This window comes from Octopus bimaculoides, unplaced genomic scaffold (genome assembly GCF_046866305.1).
Source record: "Octopus bimaculoides isolate indiv1 unplaced genomic scaffold, ASM4686630v1 contig67, whole genome shotgun sequence".
NCBI lineage: Eukaryota > Metazoa > Mollusca > Cephalopoda > Octopoda > Octopodidae > Octopus > Octopus bimaculoides.
In genome coordinates, this window is record NW_028315317.1 from 182568 (window position 1) to 202500 (window position 19933).

At 40.0% G+C, this 19933-nt stretch overlaps 1 protein-coding gene across 1 annotated transcript in view; it reads right to left on the reverse strand.

The window, feature by feature from the left end:
- Positions 1–11088: 11088 nt before the first annotated feature.
- Positions 11089–19933, reverse strand: part of LOC149129308 (germinal-center associated nuclear protein-like) — a 10719-nt gene continuing 1874 nt past the window's right edge. Inside the window, exons 2-7 of the mRNA XM_089346590.1 lie at positions 18401–19297; positions 16870–17420; positions 16144–16301; positions 15595–15804; positions 14676–14939; positions 11089–11281 (exon numbers count right to left, since the gene is read on the reverse strand). Of these exons, the coding sequence (XP_089202716.1) occupies positions 11234–11281; positions 14676–14939; positions 15595–15804; positions 16144–16301; positions 16870–17420; positions 18401–19297 (2128 nt within the window). The 3' untranslated portion in view covers positions 11089–11233. The remainder of the gene's footprint in view (positions 11282–14675; positions 14940–15594; positions 15805–16143; positions 16302–16869; positions 17421–18400; positions 19298–19933) is intronic.

Here is a 19933-nt window from a genome sequence, read left to right on the forward strand (position 1 = left end):
TCCTGTCTATGTTATACGTACTTTCGTTCGTTCGTAAGTACGTTCGTTCCTTTGCTCGTTCGTTCGTTCTTTCGTTATTTCCTGCCTATGTAATACGTACGTTCGTTCGTTCGTAAGTACGTTCGTTCCTTTGTTTGTTCGTTCGTTCTTTCGTTATTTCATGCCTATGTAATACGTACGTTCGGTCGTTCGTTCGTAAGTACGTTCGTTCCTTTGTTCGTTCGTTCTTTCGTTATTTCCTGCCTATGTAATACGTACGTTCGTTCGTTCGTAAGTACGTTCGTTGCTTTGTTTGTTCGTTCGTTCTTTCGTTATTTCCTGCCTATGTAATACGTACGTTCGTTCGTTCGTAAGTACGTTCGTTCCTTTGTTTGTTCGTTCGTTCTTTCGTTATTTCCTAACCATGTAATACGTACGTTCGGTCGTTCGTAAGTACGTTCGTTGCTTTGTTTGTTCGTTCGTTCTTCCGTTATTTCCTGCCTATGTAATACGTACGTTCGTTCGTTCGTAAGTACGTTCGTTCTTTCTTTCGTTATTTCCTGCCTATGTAATACGTTCGTTCGTTCGTTCGTAAGTACGTTCGTTCCTTTGTTTGTTCGTTCGTTCTTTCGTTATTTCCTGCCTATGTAATACGTACGTTCGTTCGTTCGTAAGTACGTTCGTTCCTTTGTTTGTTCGTTCGTTCCTTCGTTATTTCCTGCCTATGTAATACGTTCGTTCGTTCGTTCGTAAGTACGTTCGTTCCTTTGTTTGTTCGTTCGTTCTTTCGTTATTTCCTGCCTATGTAATACGTACGTTCGTTCGTTCGTAAGTACGTTCGTTCCTTTGTTTGTTCGTTCGTTCTTTCGTTATTTCCTGCCTATGTAATACGTACGTTCGTTCGTTCGTAAGTAACTTCGTTCCTTTGTTTGTTCGTTCTTTCTTTCGTTATTTCCTGCCTATGTAATACGTTCGTTCGTTCGTTCGTAAGTACGATCGTTCCTTTGTTTGTTCGTTCGTTCTTTCGTTATTTCCTGGCTATGTAATACGTACGTTCGTTCGTTCGTATGTACGTTCGTAAGTACGTTCGTTCCTTTGTTTGTTCGTTCGTTCTTTCGTTATTTCCTGCCTATGTAATACGTACGTTCGTTCGTTCGTAAGTACGTTCGTTCCTTTGTTTGTTCGTTCGTTCTTTCGTTATCTCCTGCCTATGTAATACGTGCGTTCGTTCGTTCGTAAGTACGTTCGTTCGTAAGTACGTTCGTTCCTTTGTTTGTTCGTTCGTTCTTTCGTTATTTCCTGCCTATGTAATACGTTCGTTCGTTCGTTCGTAAGTACGTTCGTTCCTTTGTTTGTTCGTTCGTTCTTTCGTTATTTCCTGCCTATGTAATACGTACGTTCGGTCGTTCGTAAGTACGTTCGTTGCTTTGTTTGTTCGTTCGTTCTTTCGTTATTTCCTGCCTATGTAATACGTACGTTCGTTCGTTCGTAAGTACGTTCGTTCTTTCTTTCGTTATTTCCTGCCTATGTAATACGTTCGTTCGTTCGTTCGTAAGTACGTTCGTTCCTTTGTTTGTTCGTTCGTTCTTTCGTTATTTCCTGCCTATGTAATACGTACGTTCGTTCGTTCGTAAGTACGTTCGTTCCTTTGTTCGTTCGTTCGTTCTTTCGTTATTTCCTGCCTATGTAATACGTTCGTTCGTTCGTTCGTAAGTACGTTCGTTCCTTTGTTTGTTCGTTCGTTCTTTCGTTATTTCCTGCCTATGTAATACGTACGTTCGTTCGTTCGTAAGTACGTTCGTTCCTTTGTTTGTTCGTTCGTTCTTTCGTTATTTCCTGCCTATGTAATACGTACGTTCGTTCGTTCGTAAGTAACTTCGTTCCTTTGTTTGTTCGTTCTTTCTTTCGTTATTTCCTGCCTATGTAATACGTTCGTTCGTTCGTTCGTAAGTACGATCGTTCCTTTGTTTGTTCGTTCGTTCTTTCGTTATTTCCTGGCTATGTAATACGTACGTTCGTTCGTTCGTAAGTACGTTCGTTCCTTTGTTTGTTCGTTCGTTCTTTCGTTATTTCCTGCCTATGTAATACGTACGTTCGTTCGTTCGTAAGTACGTTCGTTCCTTTGTTTGTTCGTTCGTTCTTTCGTTATTTCCTGCCTATGTAATACGTACGTTCGTTCGTTCGTAAGTACGTTCGTTCGTAAGTACGTTCGTTCCTTTGTTTGTTCGTTCGTTCTTTCGTTATTTCCTGCCTATGTAATACGTTCGTTCGTTCGTTCGTAAGTACGTTCGTTCCTTTGTTTGTTCGTTCGTTCTTTCGTTATTTCCTGCCTATGTAATACGTACGTTCGTTCGTTCGTAAGTACGATCGTTCCTTTGTTTGTTCGTTCGTTCTTTCGTTATTTCCTGCCTATGTAATACGTACGTTCGTTCGTTCGTAAGTACGTTCGTTCCTTTGTTTGTTCGTTCGTTCTTTCGTTATTTCCTGTCTATGTTATACGTACTTTCGTTCGTTCGTAAGTACGTTCGTTCCTTTGCTCGTTCGTTCGTTCTTTCGTTATTTCCTGCCTATGTAATACGTTCGTTCGTTCGTTCGTAAGTACGTTCGTTCCTTTGTTTGTTCGTTCGTTCTTTCGTTATTTCCTGCCTATGTAATACGTACGTTCGTTCGTTCGTAAGTACGTTCGTTCCTTTGTTTGTTCGTTCGTTCTTTCGTTATTTCCTGCCTATGTAATACGTACGTTCGGTCGTTCGTTCGTAAGTACGTTCGTTCCTTTGTTCGTTCGTTCTTTCGTTATTTCCTGCCTATGTAATACGTACGTTCGTTCGTTCGTAAGTACGTTCGTTGCTTTGTTTGTTCGTTCGTTCTTTCGTTATTTCCTGCCTATGTAATACGTACGTTCGTTCGTTCGTAAGTACCTTCATTCCTTTGTTTGTTCGTTCTTTCTTTCGTTATTTCCTGCCTATGTAATACGTTCGTTCTTTCGTTCGTAAGTACGTTCGTTCCTTTGTTTGTTCGTTCGTTCTTTCGTTATTTCCTGCCTATGTAATACGTACGTTCGTTCGTTCGTAAGTACGTTCGATCCTTTGTTCGTTCGTTCGTTCTTTCGTTATTTCCTGCCTATGTAATACGTTCGTTCGTTCGTTCGTAAGTACGTTCGTTCCTTTGTTTGTTCGTTCGTTCTTTCGTTATTTCCTACCTATGTAATACGTACGTTCGTTCGTTCGTAAGTACGTTCGTTCCTTTGTTTGTTCGTTCGTTCTTTCGTTATTTCCTGCCTATGTAATACGTACGTTCGTTCGTTCGTAAGTACGTTCGTAAGTACGTTCGTTCCTTTGTTTGTTCGTTCGTTCTTTCGTTATTTCCTGCCTATGTAATACGTACGTTCGTTCGTTCGTAAGTACGTTCGTTCGTTCGTAAGTACGTTCGTTCCTTTGTTTGTTCGTTCGTTCTTTCGTTATTTCCTGCCTATGTAATAAGTACGTTCGTTCGTTCGTAAGTACGTTCGTTCGTAAGTACGTTCGTTCCTTTGTTTGTTCGTTCGTTCTTTCGTTATTTCCTGCCTATGTAATACGTTCGTTCGTTCGTTCGTAAGTACGTTCGTTCCTTTGTTTGTTCGTTCGTTCTTTCGTTATTTCCTGCCTATGTAATACGTACGTTCGTTCGTTCGTAAGTACGATCGTTCCTTTGTTTGTTCGTTCGTTCTTTCGTTATTTCCTGCCTATGTAATACGTACGTTCGTTCGTTCGTAAGTACGTTCGTTCCTTTGTTTGTTCGTTCGTTCTTTCGTTATTTCCTGTCTATGTTATACGTACTTTCGTTCGTTCGTAAGTACGTTCGTTCCTTTGCTCGTTCGTTCGTTCTTTCGTTATTTCCTGCCTATGTAATACGTTCGTTCGTTCGTTCGTAAGTACGTTCGTTCCTTTGTTTGTTCGTTCGTTCTTTCGTTATTTCCTGCCTATGTAATACGTACGTTCGTTCGTTCGTAAGTACGTTCGTTCCTTTGTTTGTTCGTTCGTTCTTTCGTTATTTCCTGCCTATGTAATACGTTCGTTCGTTCGTTCGTAAGTACGTTCGTTCCTTTGTTTGTTCGTTCGTTCTTTCGTTATTTCCTGCCTATGTAATACGTACGTTCGTTCGTTCGTAAGTACGTTCGTTCCTTTGTTTGTTCGTTCGTTCTTTCGTTATTTCCTGCCTATGTAATACGTACGTTCGTTCGTTCGTAAGTAACTTCGTTCCTTTGTTTGTTCGTTCTTTCTTTCGTTATTTCCTGCCTATGTAATACGTTCGTTCGTTCGTTCGTAAGTACGATCGTTCCTTTGTTTGTTCGTTCGTTCTTTCGTTATTTCCTGGCTATGTAATACGTACGTTCGTTCGTTCGTAAGTACGTCCGTAAGTACGTTCGTTCCTTTGTTTGTTCGTTCGTTCTTTCGTTATTTCCTGCCTATGTAATACGTACGTTCGTTCGTTCGTAAGTACGTTCGTTCCTTTGTTTGTTCGTTCGTTCTTTCGTTATTTCCTGCCTATGTAATACGTACGTTCGTTCGTTCGTAAGTACGTTCGTTCGTAAGTACGTTCGTTCCTTTGTTTGTTCGTTCGTTCTTTCGTTATTTCCTGCCTATGTAATACGTTCGTTCGTTCGTTCGTAAGTACGTTCGTTCCTTTGTTTGTTCGTTCGTTCTTTCGTTATTTCCTGCCTATGTAATACGTACGTTCGTTCGTTCGTAAGTACGATCGTTCCTTTGTTTGTTCGTTCGTTCTTTCGTTATTTCCTGCCTATGTAATACGTACGTTCGTTCGTTCGTAAGTACGTTCGTTCCTTTGTTTGTTCGTTCGTTCTTTCGTTATTTCCTGTCTATGTTATACGTACTTTCGTTCGTTCGTAAGTACGTTCGTTCCTTTGCTCGTTCGTTCGTTCTTTCGTTATTTCCTGCCTATGTAATACGTTCGTTCGTTCGTTCGTAAGTACGTTCGTTCCTTTGTTTGTTCGTTCGTTCTTTCGTTATTTCCTGCCTATGTAATACGTACGTTCGTTCGTTCGTAAGTACGTTCGTTCCTTTGTTTGTTCGTTCGTTCTTTCGTTATTTCCTGCCTATGTAATACGTACGTTCGGTCGTTCGTTCGTAAGTACGTTCGTTCCTTTGTTCGTTCGTTCTTTCGTTATTTCCTGCCTATGTAATACGTACGTTCGTTCGTTCGTAAGTACGTTCGTTGCTTTGTTTGTTCGTTCGTTCTTTCGTTATTTCCTGCCTATGTAATACGTACGTTCGTTCGTTCGTAAGTACCTTCGTTCCTTTGTTTGTTCGTTCTTTCTTTCGTTATTTCCTGCCTATGTAATACGTTCGTTCTTTCGTTCGTAAGTACGTTCGTTCCTTTGTTTGTTCGTTCGTTCTTTCGTTATTTCCTGCCTATGTAATACGTACGTTCGTTCGTTCGTAAGTACGTTCGATCCTTTGTTCGTTCGTTCGTTCTTTCGTTATTTCCTGCCTATGTAATACGTTCGTTCGTTCGTTCGTAAGTACGTTCGTTCCTTTGTTTGTTCGTTCGTTCTTTCGTTATTTCCTACCTATGTAATACGTACGTTCGTTCGTTCGTAAGTACGTTCGTTCCTTTGTTTGTTCGTTCGTTCTTTCGTTATTTCCTGCCTATGTAATACGTACGTTCGTTCGTTCGTAAGTACGTTCGTAAGTACGTTCGTTCCTTTGTTTGTTCGTTCGTTCTTTCGTTATTTCCTGCCTATGTAATACGTACGTTCGTTCGTTCGTAAGTACGTTCGTTCGTTCGTAAGTACGTTCGTTCCTTTGTTTGTTCGTTCGTTCTTTCGTTATTTCCTGCCTATGTAATAAGTACGTTCGTTCGTTCGTAAGTACGTTCGTTCGTAAGTACGTTCGTTCCTTTGTTTGTTCGTTCGTTCTTTCGTTATTTCCTGCCTATGTAATACGTTCGTTCGTTCGTTCGTAAGTACGTTCGTTCCTTTGTTTGTTCGTTCGTTCTTTCGTTATTTCCTGCCTATGTAATACGTACGTTCGTTCGTTCGTAAGTACGATCGTTCCTTTGTTTGTTCGTTCGTTCTTTCGTTATTTCCTGCCTATGTAATACGTACGTTCGTTCGTTCGTAAGCACGTTCGTTCCTTTGTTTGTTCGTTCGTTCTTTCGTTATTTCCTGTCTATGTTATACGTACTTTCGTTCGTTCGTAAGTACGTTCGTTCCTTTGCTCGTTCGTTCGTTCTTTCGTTATTTCCTGCCTATGTAATACGTTCGTTCGTTCGTTCGTAAGTACGTTCGTTCCTTTGTTTGTTCGTTCGTTCTTTCGTTATTTCCTGCCTATGTAATACGTACGTTCGTTCGTTCGTAAGTACGTTCGTTCCTTTGTTTGTTCGTTCGTTCTTTCGTTATTTCCTGCCTATGTAATACGTACGTTCGGTCGTTCGTTCGTAAGTACGTTCGTTCCTTTGTTCGTTCGTTCTTTCGTTATTTCCTGCCTATGTAATACGTACGTTCGTTCGTTCGTAAGTACGTTCGTTGCTTTGTTTGTTCGTTCGTTCTTTCGTTATTTCCTGCCTATGTAATACGTACGTTCGTTCGTTCGTAAGTACCTTCGTTCCTTTGTTTGTTCGTTCTTTCTTTCGTTATTTCCTGCCTATGTAATACGTTCGTTCGTTCGTTCGTAAGTACGTTCGTTCCTTTGTTTGTTCGTTCGTTCTTTCGTTATTTCCTGCCTATGTAATACGTACGTTCGGTCGTTCGTAAGTACGTTCGTTGCTTTGTTTGTTCGTTCGTTCTTTCGTTATTTCCTGCCTATGTTATACGTACTTTCGTTCGTTCGTAAGTACGTTCGTTCCTTTGTTTGTTCGTTCGTTCTTTCGTTATTTCCTGCCTATGTAATACGTTCGTTCGGTCGTTCGCAAGTCCTTTCGTTACTTTGTTTGTTCGTTCGTTCTTTCGTTATTTCCTGCCTATGTAATACGTACGTTCGGTCGTTCGTAAGTCCGTTCGTTGCTTTGTTTGTTCGTTCGTTCTTTCCTGCCTATGTTATACGTACTTTCGTTCGTTCGTAAGTACGTTCGTTCCTTTGTTTGTTCGTTCGTTCTTTCGTTATTTCCTGCCTATGTAATACGTACGTTCGGTCGTTCGTAAGTCCGTTCGTTGCTTTGTTTGTTCGTTCGTTCTTTCGTTATTTCCTGCCTATGTAATACGTACGTTCGGTCGTTCGTAAGTACGTTCGTTCCTTTGTTTGTTCGTTCATTCTTTCGTTATTTCCTGCCTATGTAATACGTACGTTCGTTCGTTCGTAAGTACGTTCGTTCCTTTGTTTGTTCGTTCGTTCCTTCGTTATTTCCTGCCTATGTAATACGTTCATTCGTTCGTTCGTAAGTACGTCCGTTTCTTTGTTTGTTCGTTCGTTCTTTCGTTATTTCCTGCCTATGTAATACGTTCGTTCGTAAGTCCGTTCGTTCCTTTGTTTGTTCGTTCGTTCTTTCGTTATTTCCTGCCTATTTTATACGTACTTCCGTTCGTTCGTAAGTACGATCGTTCCTTTGTTTGTTCGTTCGTTCTTTCGTTATTTCCTGCCTATGTAATACGTACGTTCGTTAGTTCGTAAGTACGTTCGTTCCTTTGTTTGTTCGTTCGTTCTTTCGTTATTTCCTGCCTATGTAATACCTTCGTTCGTTCGTTCGTAAGTCCGTTCGTTCCTTTGTTTGTTCGTTCGTTCTTTCGTTATTTCCTGCCTATGTAATACGTTCGTTCGGTCGTTCGTAAGTCCGTTCGTTGCTTTGTTTGTTCGTTCGTTCTTTCGTTATTTCCTGCCTATGTTATACGTACTTTCGTTCGTTCGTAAGTACGTTCGTTCCTTTGTTTGTTCGTTCGTTCTTTCGTTATTTCCTGCCTATGTAATACGTACGTTCGGTCGTTCGTAAGTCCGTTCGTTGCTTTGTTTGTTCGTTCGTTCTTTCGTTATTTCCTGCCTATGTAATACGTACGTTCGTTCGTTCGTAAGTACGTTCGTTCCTTTGTTTGTTCGTTCGTTCCTTCGTTATTTCCTGCCTATGTAATACGTTCATTCGTTCGTTCGTAAGTACGTCCGTTTCTTTGTTTGTTCGTTCGTTCTTTCGTTATTTCCTGCCTATGTAATACGTTCGTTCGTAAGTCCGTTCGTTCCTTTGTTTGTTCGTTCGTTCTTTCGTTATTTCCTGCCTATTTTATACGTACTTCCGTTCGTTCGTAAGTACGATCGTTCCTTTGTTTGTTCGTTCGTTCTTTCGTTATTTCCTGCCTATGTAATACGTACGTTCGTTAGTTCGTAAGTACGTTCGTTCCTTTGTTTGTTCGTTCGTTCTTTCGTTATTTCCTGCCTATGTAATACCTTCGTTCGTTCGTTCGTAAGTCCGTTCGTTCCTTTGTTTGTTCGTTCGTTCTTTCGTTATTTCCTGCCTATGTAATACGTTCGTTCGGTCGTTCGTAAGTCCGTTCGTTGCTTTGTTTGTTCGTTCGTTCTTTCGTTATTTCCTGCCTATGTTATACGTACTTTCGTTCGTTCGTAAGTACGTTCGTTCCTTTGTTTGTTCGTTCGTTCTTTCGTTATTTCCTGCCTATGTAATACGTTCATTCGTTCGTTCGTAAATCCGTTCGTTCCTTTGTTTGTTCGTTCGTTCTTTCGTTATTTCCTGTCTATGTTATACGTACTTTCGTTCGTTCGTAAGTACGTTCGTTCCTTTGTTTGTTCGTTCGTTCTTTCGTTGTTTCCTGCCTATGTAATACGTACGTTCGGTCGTTCGTAAGTCCGTTCGTTGCTTTGTTTGTTCGTTCGTTCTTTCGTTATTTCCTGCCTATGTTATACGTACTTTCGTTCGTTCGTAAGTACGTTCGTTCTTTCGTTATTTCCTGCCTATGTAATACGTTCGTTCGTTCGTTCGTAAGTACGTTCGTTGCTTTGTTTGTTCGTTCGTTCTTTCGTTATTTCCTGCCTATGTAATATGTACGTTCGGTCGTTCGTAAGTACGTTCGTTGCTTTGTTTGTTCGTTCGTTCTTTCGTTATTTCCTGCCTATGTTATACGTACTTTCGTTCGTTCCTTTGTTTGTTCGTTCGTTCTTTCGTTATTTCCTGCCTATGTAATACGTTCGTTCGGTCGTTCGTAAGTCCGTTCGTTACTTTGTTTGTTCGTTCGTTCTTTCGTTATTTCCTGCCTATGTAATACGTACGTTCGGTCGTTCGTAAGTCCGTTTGTTGCTTTGTTTGTTCGTTCGTTCTTTCGTTATTTCCTGCCTATGTTATACGTACTTTCGTTCGTTCGTAAGTACGTTCGTTCCTTTGTTTGTTCGTTCGTTCTTTCGTTATTTCCTGCCTATGTAATACGTACGTTCGGTCGTTCGTAAGTCCGTTCGTTGCTTTGTTTGTTCGTTCGTCCTTTCGTTATTTCCTGCCTATGTAATACGTACGTTCGGTCGTTCGTAAGTACGTTCGTTGCTTTGTTTGTTCGTTCGTTCTTTCGTTATTTCCTGCCTATGTAATACGTACATTCGGTCGTTCGTAAGTACGTTCGTTGCTTTGTTTGTTCGTTCGTTCTTTCGTTATTTCCTGCCTATGTTATACGTACTTTCGTTCGTTCGTAAGTACGTTTTTTCCTTTGTTTGTTCGTTCGTTCTTTCGTTATTTCCTGCCTCTGTAATACGTTCGTTCGGTCGTTCGTAAGTCCGTTCGTTGCTTTGTTTGTTCGTTCGTTCTTTCGTTATTTCCTGCCTATGTTATACGTACGTTTGTTCGTTCGTTCGTTCGTTCGTTCCTTTGTTTGTTCGTTCGTTCCTTTGTTTGTTCGTTCGTTCTTTCGTTATTTCCTGCCTATGTTATACGTACTTTCGTTCGTTCGTAAGTACGTTCGTTCCTTTGTTTGTTCGTTCTTTCTTTCGTTATTTGCTTGCTCCAGAGGAAATAATAATAAATTTAAAAAAAAAACAAATATATATATATATATATATATATATACATTATATATATATATATATATATATATATATATATATATATATATATATATATACATATGGATGTGTCTGTATATGTCCTTGCCTCACCGCTTGACAACCAGTGTTTGTGTATTTACATCCCTGTAACATAGCAGTTCAATAAAAGAGACTGATAGAATAAGTACTACGCTTAAAAAAACAATAAATAGGTCCTGGTGTTGATTTGTTCAACTAAAATCCTTTAAGGAGGTGCTCCAGCATGGCCGCAGTCAAATGAGTGAAGCAAATGAAAGAATATGTTCCACGACCACCACGACCCACTGATAAACGAAGACCACCACTCACCGTATCAGTTGACTTTGGGTCAAGACAAGACACTGTGGTCAGACAGTGATTGACACAGTCCAAAATTATGTCCACCCACGGCATGTTGACATAGGTAGGTGAACAGCTGGACACACCATACTTGAGACGGTACACTTCGTCAAACTGCTTCTCCACATGGTGTATATGGTGGCGCACCCTGGTGGAAGAGAAAAAAGAACATGAATGTGATTGAGGGTAGATATGGAGTCCTATGTGTGAGTGCACAGATTGCATTTCAATTGAATCTCCTGACTACAATGCCAGCTTCATATAACCAAGCTATCCTTCTCCCTGGAGACTAGCTTACGGTTTACCCCTTGTTTAGATACCTATTACTTCCAAAGTCCCCACAAGCTATGAAACATGTGTGACTTGGGTTTTTTCTACTCCATTCCCTAATTTTGGATGTTTATTCGCATTTCAAGCAACCCCCAACTGCTAACCATAAATTATAAAATAACCTTCAACAAAGCGTTAGTACGAAGTAGTGTTTTAGGTTTGAACAGAATTTAGGTTAGTTTGAAATATGGTTTGGTCACATGTTTCAACTGCTGCAGATATTGTGGAGAATAAATTTCTCTTATGATAAAAAAAAAGGTATGAAATGAGGGGTTTGTTCCGTGTCACCCTCTTTCAGAAATCTCAGAGGTTTTGGAGACTGGATTTTCATCCGGTTGAGCGAAGGAGACCCAGATGAGCATGATCAAGTTTTAACAAGCAAAATGCTGACAAACAACAACAACAACAGGATCAATATATTTCTGGCCCTTACCTTGACACAAGATCCACTGCAGATTTTCCGGATGTTTCCAAAGTCACGGAACGGATGTAATTCCAAACATCTTGCTCAGCCTGGGACCATTTCTCGCTGGTGTCATCACCGAAGGTGAACGGGGGAAGTGTGAGGGACCGTAAAGTGTCCCTTACAAACAGGAGATGTTCTGGAGAGTTCCAGTGAATAGGGGGCAGATCTGAAGGGGAGGAAGAAATGGGAGGAAACGAAAAAAATTAAAACAGAAGTTTAAATGATAGTCATACGGGAGATTGAAGTAATAATAATAATAATAATAATGGTTTCAAATTTTACCACAAAGTCAGCAATTTTGTGCCTGACCGGTTTCTATCAAACCAACCCACCCATGCCAGTAGACAAGGCAGACATTGAATGATGATGATAATGATATATATATATATATATATATATACACACACACACACACATACATATCATATATATATATTAGTTTATGTATATATTAATATTGTCTCAGTTTAAAAAAAAAACCTTTGATAATGTAAATATGTTAATAGTTACCAGAAGTAGCAAAATTACACTAGAAACCAAGATATCACAGCCATTTTACAGGTAGAGATACCAAGTTAAAGTGATACATTTTGAGAAGATATGAATAATAATAATAATAAATGGAGCAAAACGCATAGAAATAAAAGTTCCTTTAATTCCTACACATGTTTTAAAATATATGAGAGAGCTCTTCTACAAAGAAGTAAGAGCTGCTGGAATTCCTCATATATTCCTCTTCAAGGGAATCCACAAATAAACATATGAAAGCAAGACAAATACGAAATGATGAGGTAACTTACGAGCTAAGATGTTACATGGTCAGTGACCATTAGAAACGTTTGTTTACATAGAGATATAAAGGGATCAATGATATTATTCCATGGGCTTTAGGAATAAGAACCCTTGTTTACATAGAGATAAAAAGGGAGGAGGTTGTAAACGTGAGGCTAAAGGTTTAAATTGAATGAATGATTGAAATGTGGGGAGGAAAGTTGCCGAGTGAAAAAGATGGAGGAAGGGAGATAACTAAGGGAAACCTCAAATTAAACATATACTATATAAGGAAAACGAATTACATATTTATATGAAGTGAAGAAAGTGAATAAAAATAAAACATCATAGCCTATTATATGGATATTAATGTTAGTTAATGGTAATACAGGGTTCAGGATATTTATTGGAGAAGTAATCATGATAATAATATTCACGTTTACAAGAAGAATAGAAATACTTATTTGAAGTCACCGGAGGTACGATCAACAGCCTGTGTGGCATTACTAAGAAGAAATAACTTAGCTAACTGCAGAAGGGGAAAATAAAGCACTAGTAGTGAATGAGGCAGAAGTATATATCTATATATATATATATATATATATATAATATATATAATTTAGGGAAAATAACCAAGTTTCAAGAACTCATCGATGAAAATCCACTATCACATATAGAAAAATTAACAATCAAAAGCACAATAAATGAGTAGAATATAAAACAAAGTAAATATCATAAGATAAAGATAATAAAGATAATAAGATAAAGATAATATAATAATTATCTTTATCTTATGATGTTTGCTTTGTTTTATATTATACTCATTTATTGTGCTTTTAATTGTTAATTTTTCTATATGTGATGGTGGATTTTCATCGATGAGTTCTTGAAACTTGGTTATTTTCCCTAAAACTATATATTTTATATATATTTTAATCTATAAAGCTCAATTTAATTTTGATTTTTTATAAATTGATTTTAATTGAGTTTTTACCTGTAATTTTGGATGTTGTCCCTAATATTATTATATATATATATATATATATATATATATATATGTATACATACACTTACACACATATATAAAAGACACAGGTTGTGTGCCATCAAAACTCACCGTTGTCGTGTGCCCCTTGTGCTGTGGCATCTACAAACTCCGTGACGGGCCAAGAGTAGCTGGTCAATACGGAGTCGGTAACGCAGTCAATCAAGTGTCGAAGGATGGAGTCGTAGAAGTCAATGATGACATCTGGGGGCTGAGAGGGGAGAGAGAGAGAGAGAGGCTTTCGATGAGACATTCAGGACACACAAATGTTCAGAGAAAAACAGAAAGATGGATTTAGAGGTGAACTGGTTCACACATTAACATATAGACACACACAAGCAACTACACAGGTTACCAAGACACACATACACACACAATCGAAAGGCCACATACATAGATATAGGCAAACACACACACACACACACACACACACACACACACACAGAATAACACCTAGAGTCACACACACCTTCACAAACATAGATGCATATATACACACTGAGAGTTTCACACACGCACACACACACACACAAATACATACAGACACATACAATCATACAGTCACACACATTTGCTTATACATTCACCCACACAATCACTCCCACGAACACACACACATACTATCACCCACATACACAGTCCTAAACATACCCAGTCATCCCCCCACATACACAGCCCTAATTAAAGAGTCCTTACCTGCTGCAGGTAACCCTCGGCAGAGCGCAGTCCCCTGTTATACAGCAGGGGACCATAAAACTGAGAAGCTAGGAAGTCCTCAATGAAATCCTTCAGGTATTTCTTCTCCAGATTTGGTTGACAGGGGCGGTGGGTGGTCAACCACCTGAGACAGTTGTGGAGAGCTGCAAAGGAACAGAGGAAGGCATGGTGTAGCTAGGACTACATTATCTAATGTATAGTAGTTAGTATTAGTGGCTATAATTGTTATTTGGCCTCAACTCAGTCATGTATGTTTCCAGCCTTCAAGAGAGAGACTTAGCTGCTCTTTCCAGCACCAGGTAGAAGGACACTGCTATGCCAGCTACCGACCATGTAGAGGCACACTTGATCACCAACGCTGTCCCCTCCACGCATCGTTACCATAACAATTTACCTGCTGTTGCCATGTTTCTTTGCATTCACTTTGTTTTTTTTTTTTAAGGGGAAAAGAAATTCATTCACCCAAGAAAGGTGGGTTTTTTTTTATCTCGTGGGAGAAGGAGAGCAGTACAGTGGTGGTGGTCATATATGGGGGGGCAATGGTAATGGTAGAGGGGTGTGGTGGGAGCCAATAATGATGATGATGATTAACCTTCTCAGTCATTTGTTAATTAGTAAACAGTTTGATATATAAACAGATACTAGACATATATATATATACAGGCGAAGGCGTGGCTGTGTGGTAAGAAGCTTGCTTACCAACCACATGGTTCCAGGTTCAGTCCCACTGAGTGGCAACTTAGGTAAGTGCTTTCTACTATAGCTTCAGGTTGACTAAAGCCTTATGTGGGGATCTGGTAGGCAGAAACTGAAAGAAGCCCATTATGTATGTGTGTGTTTGTCCCCCTACTATCACTTGACAGCCAATGTTGGTGTGTTTACATCCCAGTGACTTAGCATTTCGACAAAAGAGGTCAATAGAATAAGTCCTGGGGGTTGATTTGTTCAACTAAAGGAGGTGCTCCAGCATGGCCACAGTCTAATGACTGAAACAAAGTAAAAGATGAGACTTCAAGAACATACTTACCACAGTTTCCACGGCAACATGTTCCACATCGAAGCCTGACTCTTCATGACACCGGAATGGTAAAGTGAAGACCTTGACGGTGGAAACGAACTCCTGATTAATCAAGCATGACAGGTCCAACTTCAGCTGTAGCTGCTCCAGACTGGGAGGGGAGCCTGGTTCAGTTTCATCATGGGGCACAAGAACTGCAACAGGGAGGTTGGGTTGCTGTGGCTTGGCCTGGAGCAGGGTCGATAGTCGGATTTGAGCATCGAGCCAGTACCTCTGTGAATGAGAGAAAGAGAGAGAAAAGTAGACACGAATGTGTGTGTGTGTGTGTGTGTGTGTGTGTGTGTGTGTGGTTCAACTTTACAGAAAACAAATAGACAAAGACAGGTGTAGGAACAACAAGTGTATTAGTTTAACATTTGGGAAGAATGGAAAAGCCTTTTACATTTTGAGCATATGCACTTTGACAGAAAGGATTAAGAGGTAAAAAAAGGAGAGAGAAAATAAATAAGTGTGTAGGGATAATATATATATATACATACTGTCGGAATTGAGGATGTAATTTCCTGATTAGGGATTTTTAAAATCCAGATATCAATATTATTTTATTCACTTAGTTTTCCATGTTTACACTTTTATCCCCTTCGAAGTATTCTCCATTTGAAACAATACATCCTTCCAGACACTACACAAAACAGTGCTGGAACTCTTGCGAAGTGATGACTTCTAACCCTAACCCTAACCCCATGTGTGTAAAAAAATTGTGCATATTTAGGTGTGACCCTTTTGGTAAGTAGTTACAGGAGAGGTCAGTAGAATAGACTTAAAAATAAAACGTCCTGAGGTTGACTAAACCCTTCAAGGTGGTGCTCCAGCATGGCTGCAGTCTAATGAGTGAAACAATTAAAAAGAAATGTGTGTATTTACTTACCTCCTTATCATCGTCTTTACTCAAGAGAGGCAGCACAAAAAGCAGGCCACTGGTGCCACAAAACAGTCTCTTATTCTTAATGTGCTGTATGAGGTCAGGGGTCAATGAGCCAGTGACCTCACGGAGACAGAAATGTAACATTGTGTCCCCTTGCTGTCTACCTATGGATGACCCTTCAAGATGACATTTGTAAAGGCTCAGAATAGACATCTGAAATGGAAAAAGACAGAATCTCATTTTAGTGGGGAAAAGAGTGATTGTGGTGGTGTATGGAAATGGCAGAGGGAAACTGTAAGGAAACTCAGCTGGAGAAACCATGCCAAAACAGACGATACAGCTCCTGTCAAACAATGCAACCCATACAAGCATGGTAAACACACATTAAATGATGGGGAGTCATGAGACCATTTTCCCTTTCAAAGTTAAATGGCAGGGGAACCCCCCCCCCCCCAAGTCCTCACTTGATAAAACAAGTGAGGGTTAGTGGAAGGGAGATCACCCAGTCATAAAATACTGCCTCTCTAATAAGTACCTGTAAAACAGACTTACATTATCGAGATCAGACTGTGGTTTTGCTCCTTTGCTCAACTTAGCCTTCAGCCAGTCACTCAACTCCAGGCTGTACATGGTTGCATTGTCTGTCTGTTGCTCATCTAGTTCTGGTAATGACATTATCAGCTTCCAGTAGAGGGAGCCACTGTTTTGACCTGAAAACAAACAAGAAAAATTGAGATCAAAAGTTACAAACATTATAATTAAATATCAGAAAACAGGTGAAGGTGCGGTAAGAAGTTTGTTTGCCAACCACATGGTTCCAGGTTCAGTTCCACACCATGGCATCTTTAGCCTAGAGCCAACCAAGGATTTGTGAGTGGATCTGATTGGTAGAAACGGAAAGAAGTCCATCTCTCCCTTGGCCAGGTAACCATGTCCCCACCTCTACAGCAACACACCTGTTTCTGCCTCTCTTATGTCTTTATTGCCCACAAGGGGCTAAACATAGAGGGGACAAACAAGGACAGACAAACGGATTAAGTCGATTACATCGACCCCAGTGCGTAACTGGTACTTAATTTATCGACCCCGAAAGGATGAAAGGCAAAATTGACCTCAGCGGAATTTGAACTCAGAACGTAACAACAGACGAAACTGAATAAAAAAAGAACAGGTCAGTTACAGGTGGAAAGCCTCTGGTCATAAGATCTGGATTGACCAGAACACTGACACAGCCCCACCCAATGAGAAAAAAGGATGGACAGTGTAGAGGAATCTTACCTGAATGTATCTGTGTGTCGTAACTGCTGGTGCTGAGAAGGTTTGGCCCAACTGTTGCTGCTAAATCGAGCGGGTACCAAGCCTTCTGCTGTATCAAATGACGCCTCATGTGGCAGAGGGTCAGGGCCAAGGGTAGATAGTCATCCCGCCGGCTGATGGCGACGGGGGTCTCCATGGAGAGGTGAGCGGTTTGGTTGATTCCCATGACCAGCGTATCCCCTACCACACCTTCATGTTCCTTCCCACAGAGTGTCTTCAGCTGCTTATCAAGTGGAGCCAGTGACGGCCATGAAGGGAACATGGTCATATCACGCTCATGCTGGCGCTGCAATTGTCTCTGCTTCCAACATTCCAGGACTTCATTCATCTTGTAGAGTCGCACACAATGCTCAGCCTTGCGCAGGGCCTCCAGGCGCAGCTCAACATCGTTTCTGTAGAAAGCATGGCCCTCCGTCACACACAGTTCCCCAACCACTTCATTCACGATGTCTTCTGTTGCTCTCTGGCAACATTCTCCCACAAGTCGATCATGGAGCTCCTTTTCAATGTCACTAGAATAACAGAAAAATTAACAATAATAATAATAATAATAAAACATACAATACAAACTGAGAGAAAAATTGACTCCAATCAAACAGACACTGTGATCAAGGAATACAGAGGAACTTGTCTGTCCGTCCCACAAGATCAAAATGTCTCAAGAAAGGAATACGAAAAGCTTTCTCATTCTAAAAATCTGAAAATAGAAATCACAAAAATGTGGAAGCTGAGAACTACGCTAATACCAGTAGTAATTGGTGCATTGGGAATGATAAAGAAGGGAGCTGAGAAGTATATTCAGCAACTCCCTGGTAATTCCAATCTCAATGAACTACAAAAGATAGCCTCAATGGGTACAGCCCTTATTCTACGGAAAGCACTCCCCATCTAAAATGGAATAAATGCGGTGATAATTTTAGCATTCATAACAAAACAAAAGTGCCCTTGCTACTCTTGGCCTCCGGAGGATGCCTGGTGCTAATGAGGCTGAAATAAAGTTATAACGAAAGGAAAGAATAATAATAATCCTTTCTACTAAAGGTACAGGGCCTGGAATGTTGGAGTAGGGGAATAGTCAATTAGATCAACCCCGAAAAGATGAAAAGCAGAGTTGACTTTGGCAGAATTTGAACTCAAAACAAAGTGACATACAGAAATCTGAACTCAGAGCATAGCAACGGGCAAAATATCACGAAGCATTTTGTTGAGCATACTAACGATTCTACCTTTGCTAATAAATATAGATTCAACATTGGGTAATAAGGCCAGGAATTATTAGGAGAGGGTAGGGGTTAGTTGAGAGCATCAATGACAGAATGAAAGGTAAAGGGTTAGGGTTAGTCTTCTATTACAATTCCATTGATATTTAGGATGTTTTTTAGGAATATGAAATCTACCCCTCAGTATTCTAAAATGTTTTTCTGATAAGGAAAAAATTAGTGGCATTAACTGTAATAATTAAAGTGGAGTAAAAAAAGTCCAGTTTCCTCACCTCATCTGTTGACTGACCACAGACTGAACCTCAGTCAATACATGTTCCTCTACCATCTGTTCAATCATCTCTTCTGCCAACCTCTTTCTTCTCTGCTCCTCTTCTGCAGCCACTCTCTTCTCTTCTTCCTCTGCAGCAGCTTTCTTAGCTCTCAGTCTTTCTCGCATTTCTTTCTCCTCTGCTTCATGTTTTGCTTTCAGCAGAGCCACTTGTTTCTCTTCGTCCTGTCGCTTCTTTGCTTCGTGTTCTGCAATGGCTCTGGCTCTCATGGCACTTTCTTGTTCACGCATTCGTTCAACCATGGCCTTCTTATATTTCTCCTCCTCCTCCTCTTTCTTCCTTTCCTTTTCCAACTCCTTCTGGGACCTTTCTTCCAGCTCCCGCCTCATAAAAGGCCTATCCCTCGTCTCCTGCATTGACAATATCTCTGCTACCTGTTCCTGCCTCTTCTGTTTCTCCTCCACCTCTGCCTGCTTCTCTTCTTCTTCCTCCTCCTCCTCATCATCATCCTTCAATAACTTGGCCTCATCAAATTCTTCCTCTTCCTCTATCTCCGTCACTTCACCTTCATCATCTTCATGACTCAAACTCTTCAGCTCTTTCGTCTTCACTTGAAGAAGCCTCTGCAGTCTCTCTTCTTCTTCATCTTCATCTTCTTCTAGTTGTTCTTCATGTTTTTCAAATTGGAAACCTGCTTCAGCCACATGTGTTGCTGCCCCATTAGCAGTCGACACAGTGTGCCCTTCCTGTGTGACCTCACTCCAAGAGAAAGGTGAAGATGAGATGAGAGAGGGGCGTTCTTGAATTTCAAACTTAAAACCTGGTTGTGCCACATGTGTTGGTGCTGTTGCTGCACCATCAGCAGTGGACTCAGTGTGCACCTCCTGCGCGATAACACTGCAAGAACAAGGTAGAGAGGAGATGAGAGCAGGGCAGAGGTTAGAAGGACGAAAGGAAAAATAAGAAAAAATAACAATTAGATATAAACATTGCATTCATGCACAAATGTATACGTGCAAACGTCCATGTTATTACATGGACACACAAACATAAACATGCATATATTTATAACGAAAATGAGCTATGATGTGTGTGTGTGTGTGCATATATATATATGTGTGTGTATATATCTATATATATATATATATATATATATATATATATATATATATATATATATATATATAATTATGTGTATTTCTTCTATCTTAATGAATAAAAATTCTTCTGATACACTAAATGGGTTAATAGAAACCAATGTAGCAGAGAACACAAAATAACTGTGGTTAGCTCCTGTTTTTAAGGCAGGAACTCCTTGAAATTTTGGGTATTTGAGTATATTTAAGAATTTAAGGATTGGAGAAAACGCATGTTATAATTGCATACTGTATTCCTACGTATGTTTCAAAGGATTACAACCTGTGTGCTCCATAGGGATCGTTGATATTAAAATTGTAACCTTCTCATCAGGGAAAGCATGGGAATCATCTTAAACGTAAGAAATTATGACCGATTATGAAAACAATAGATGGA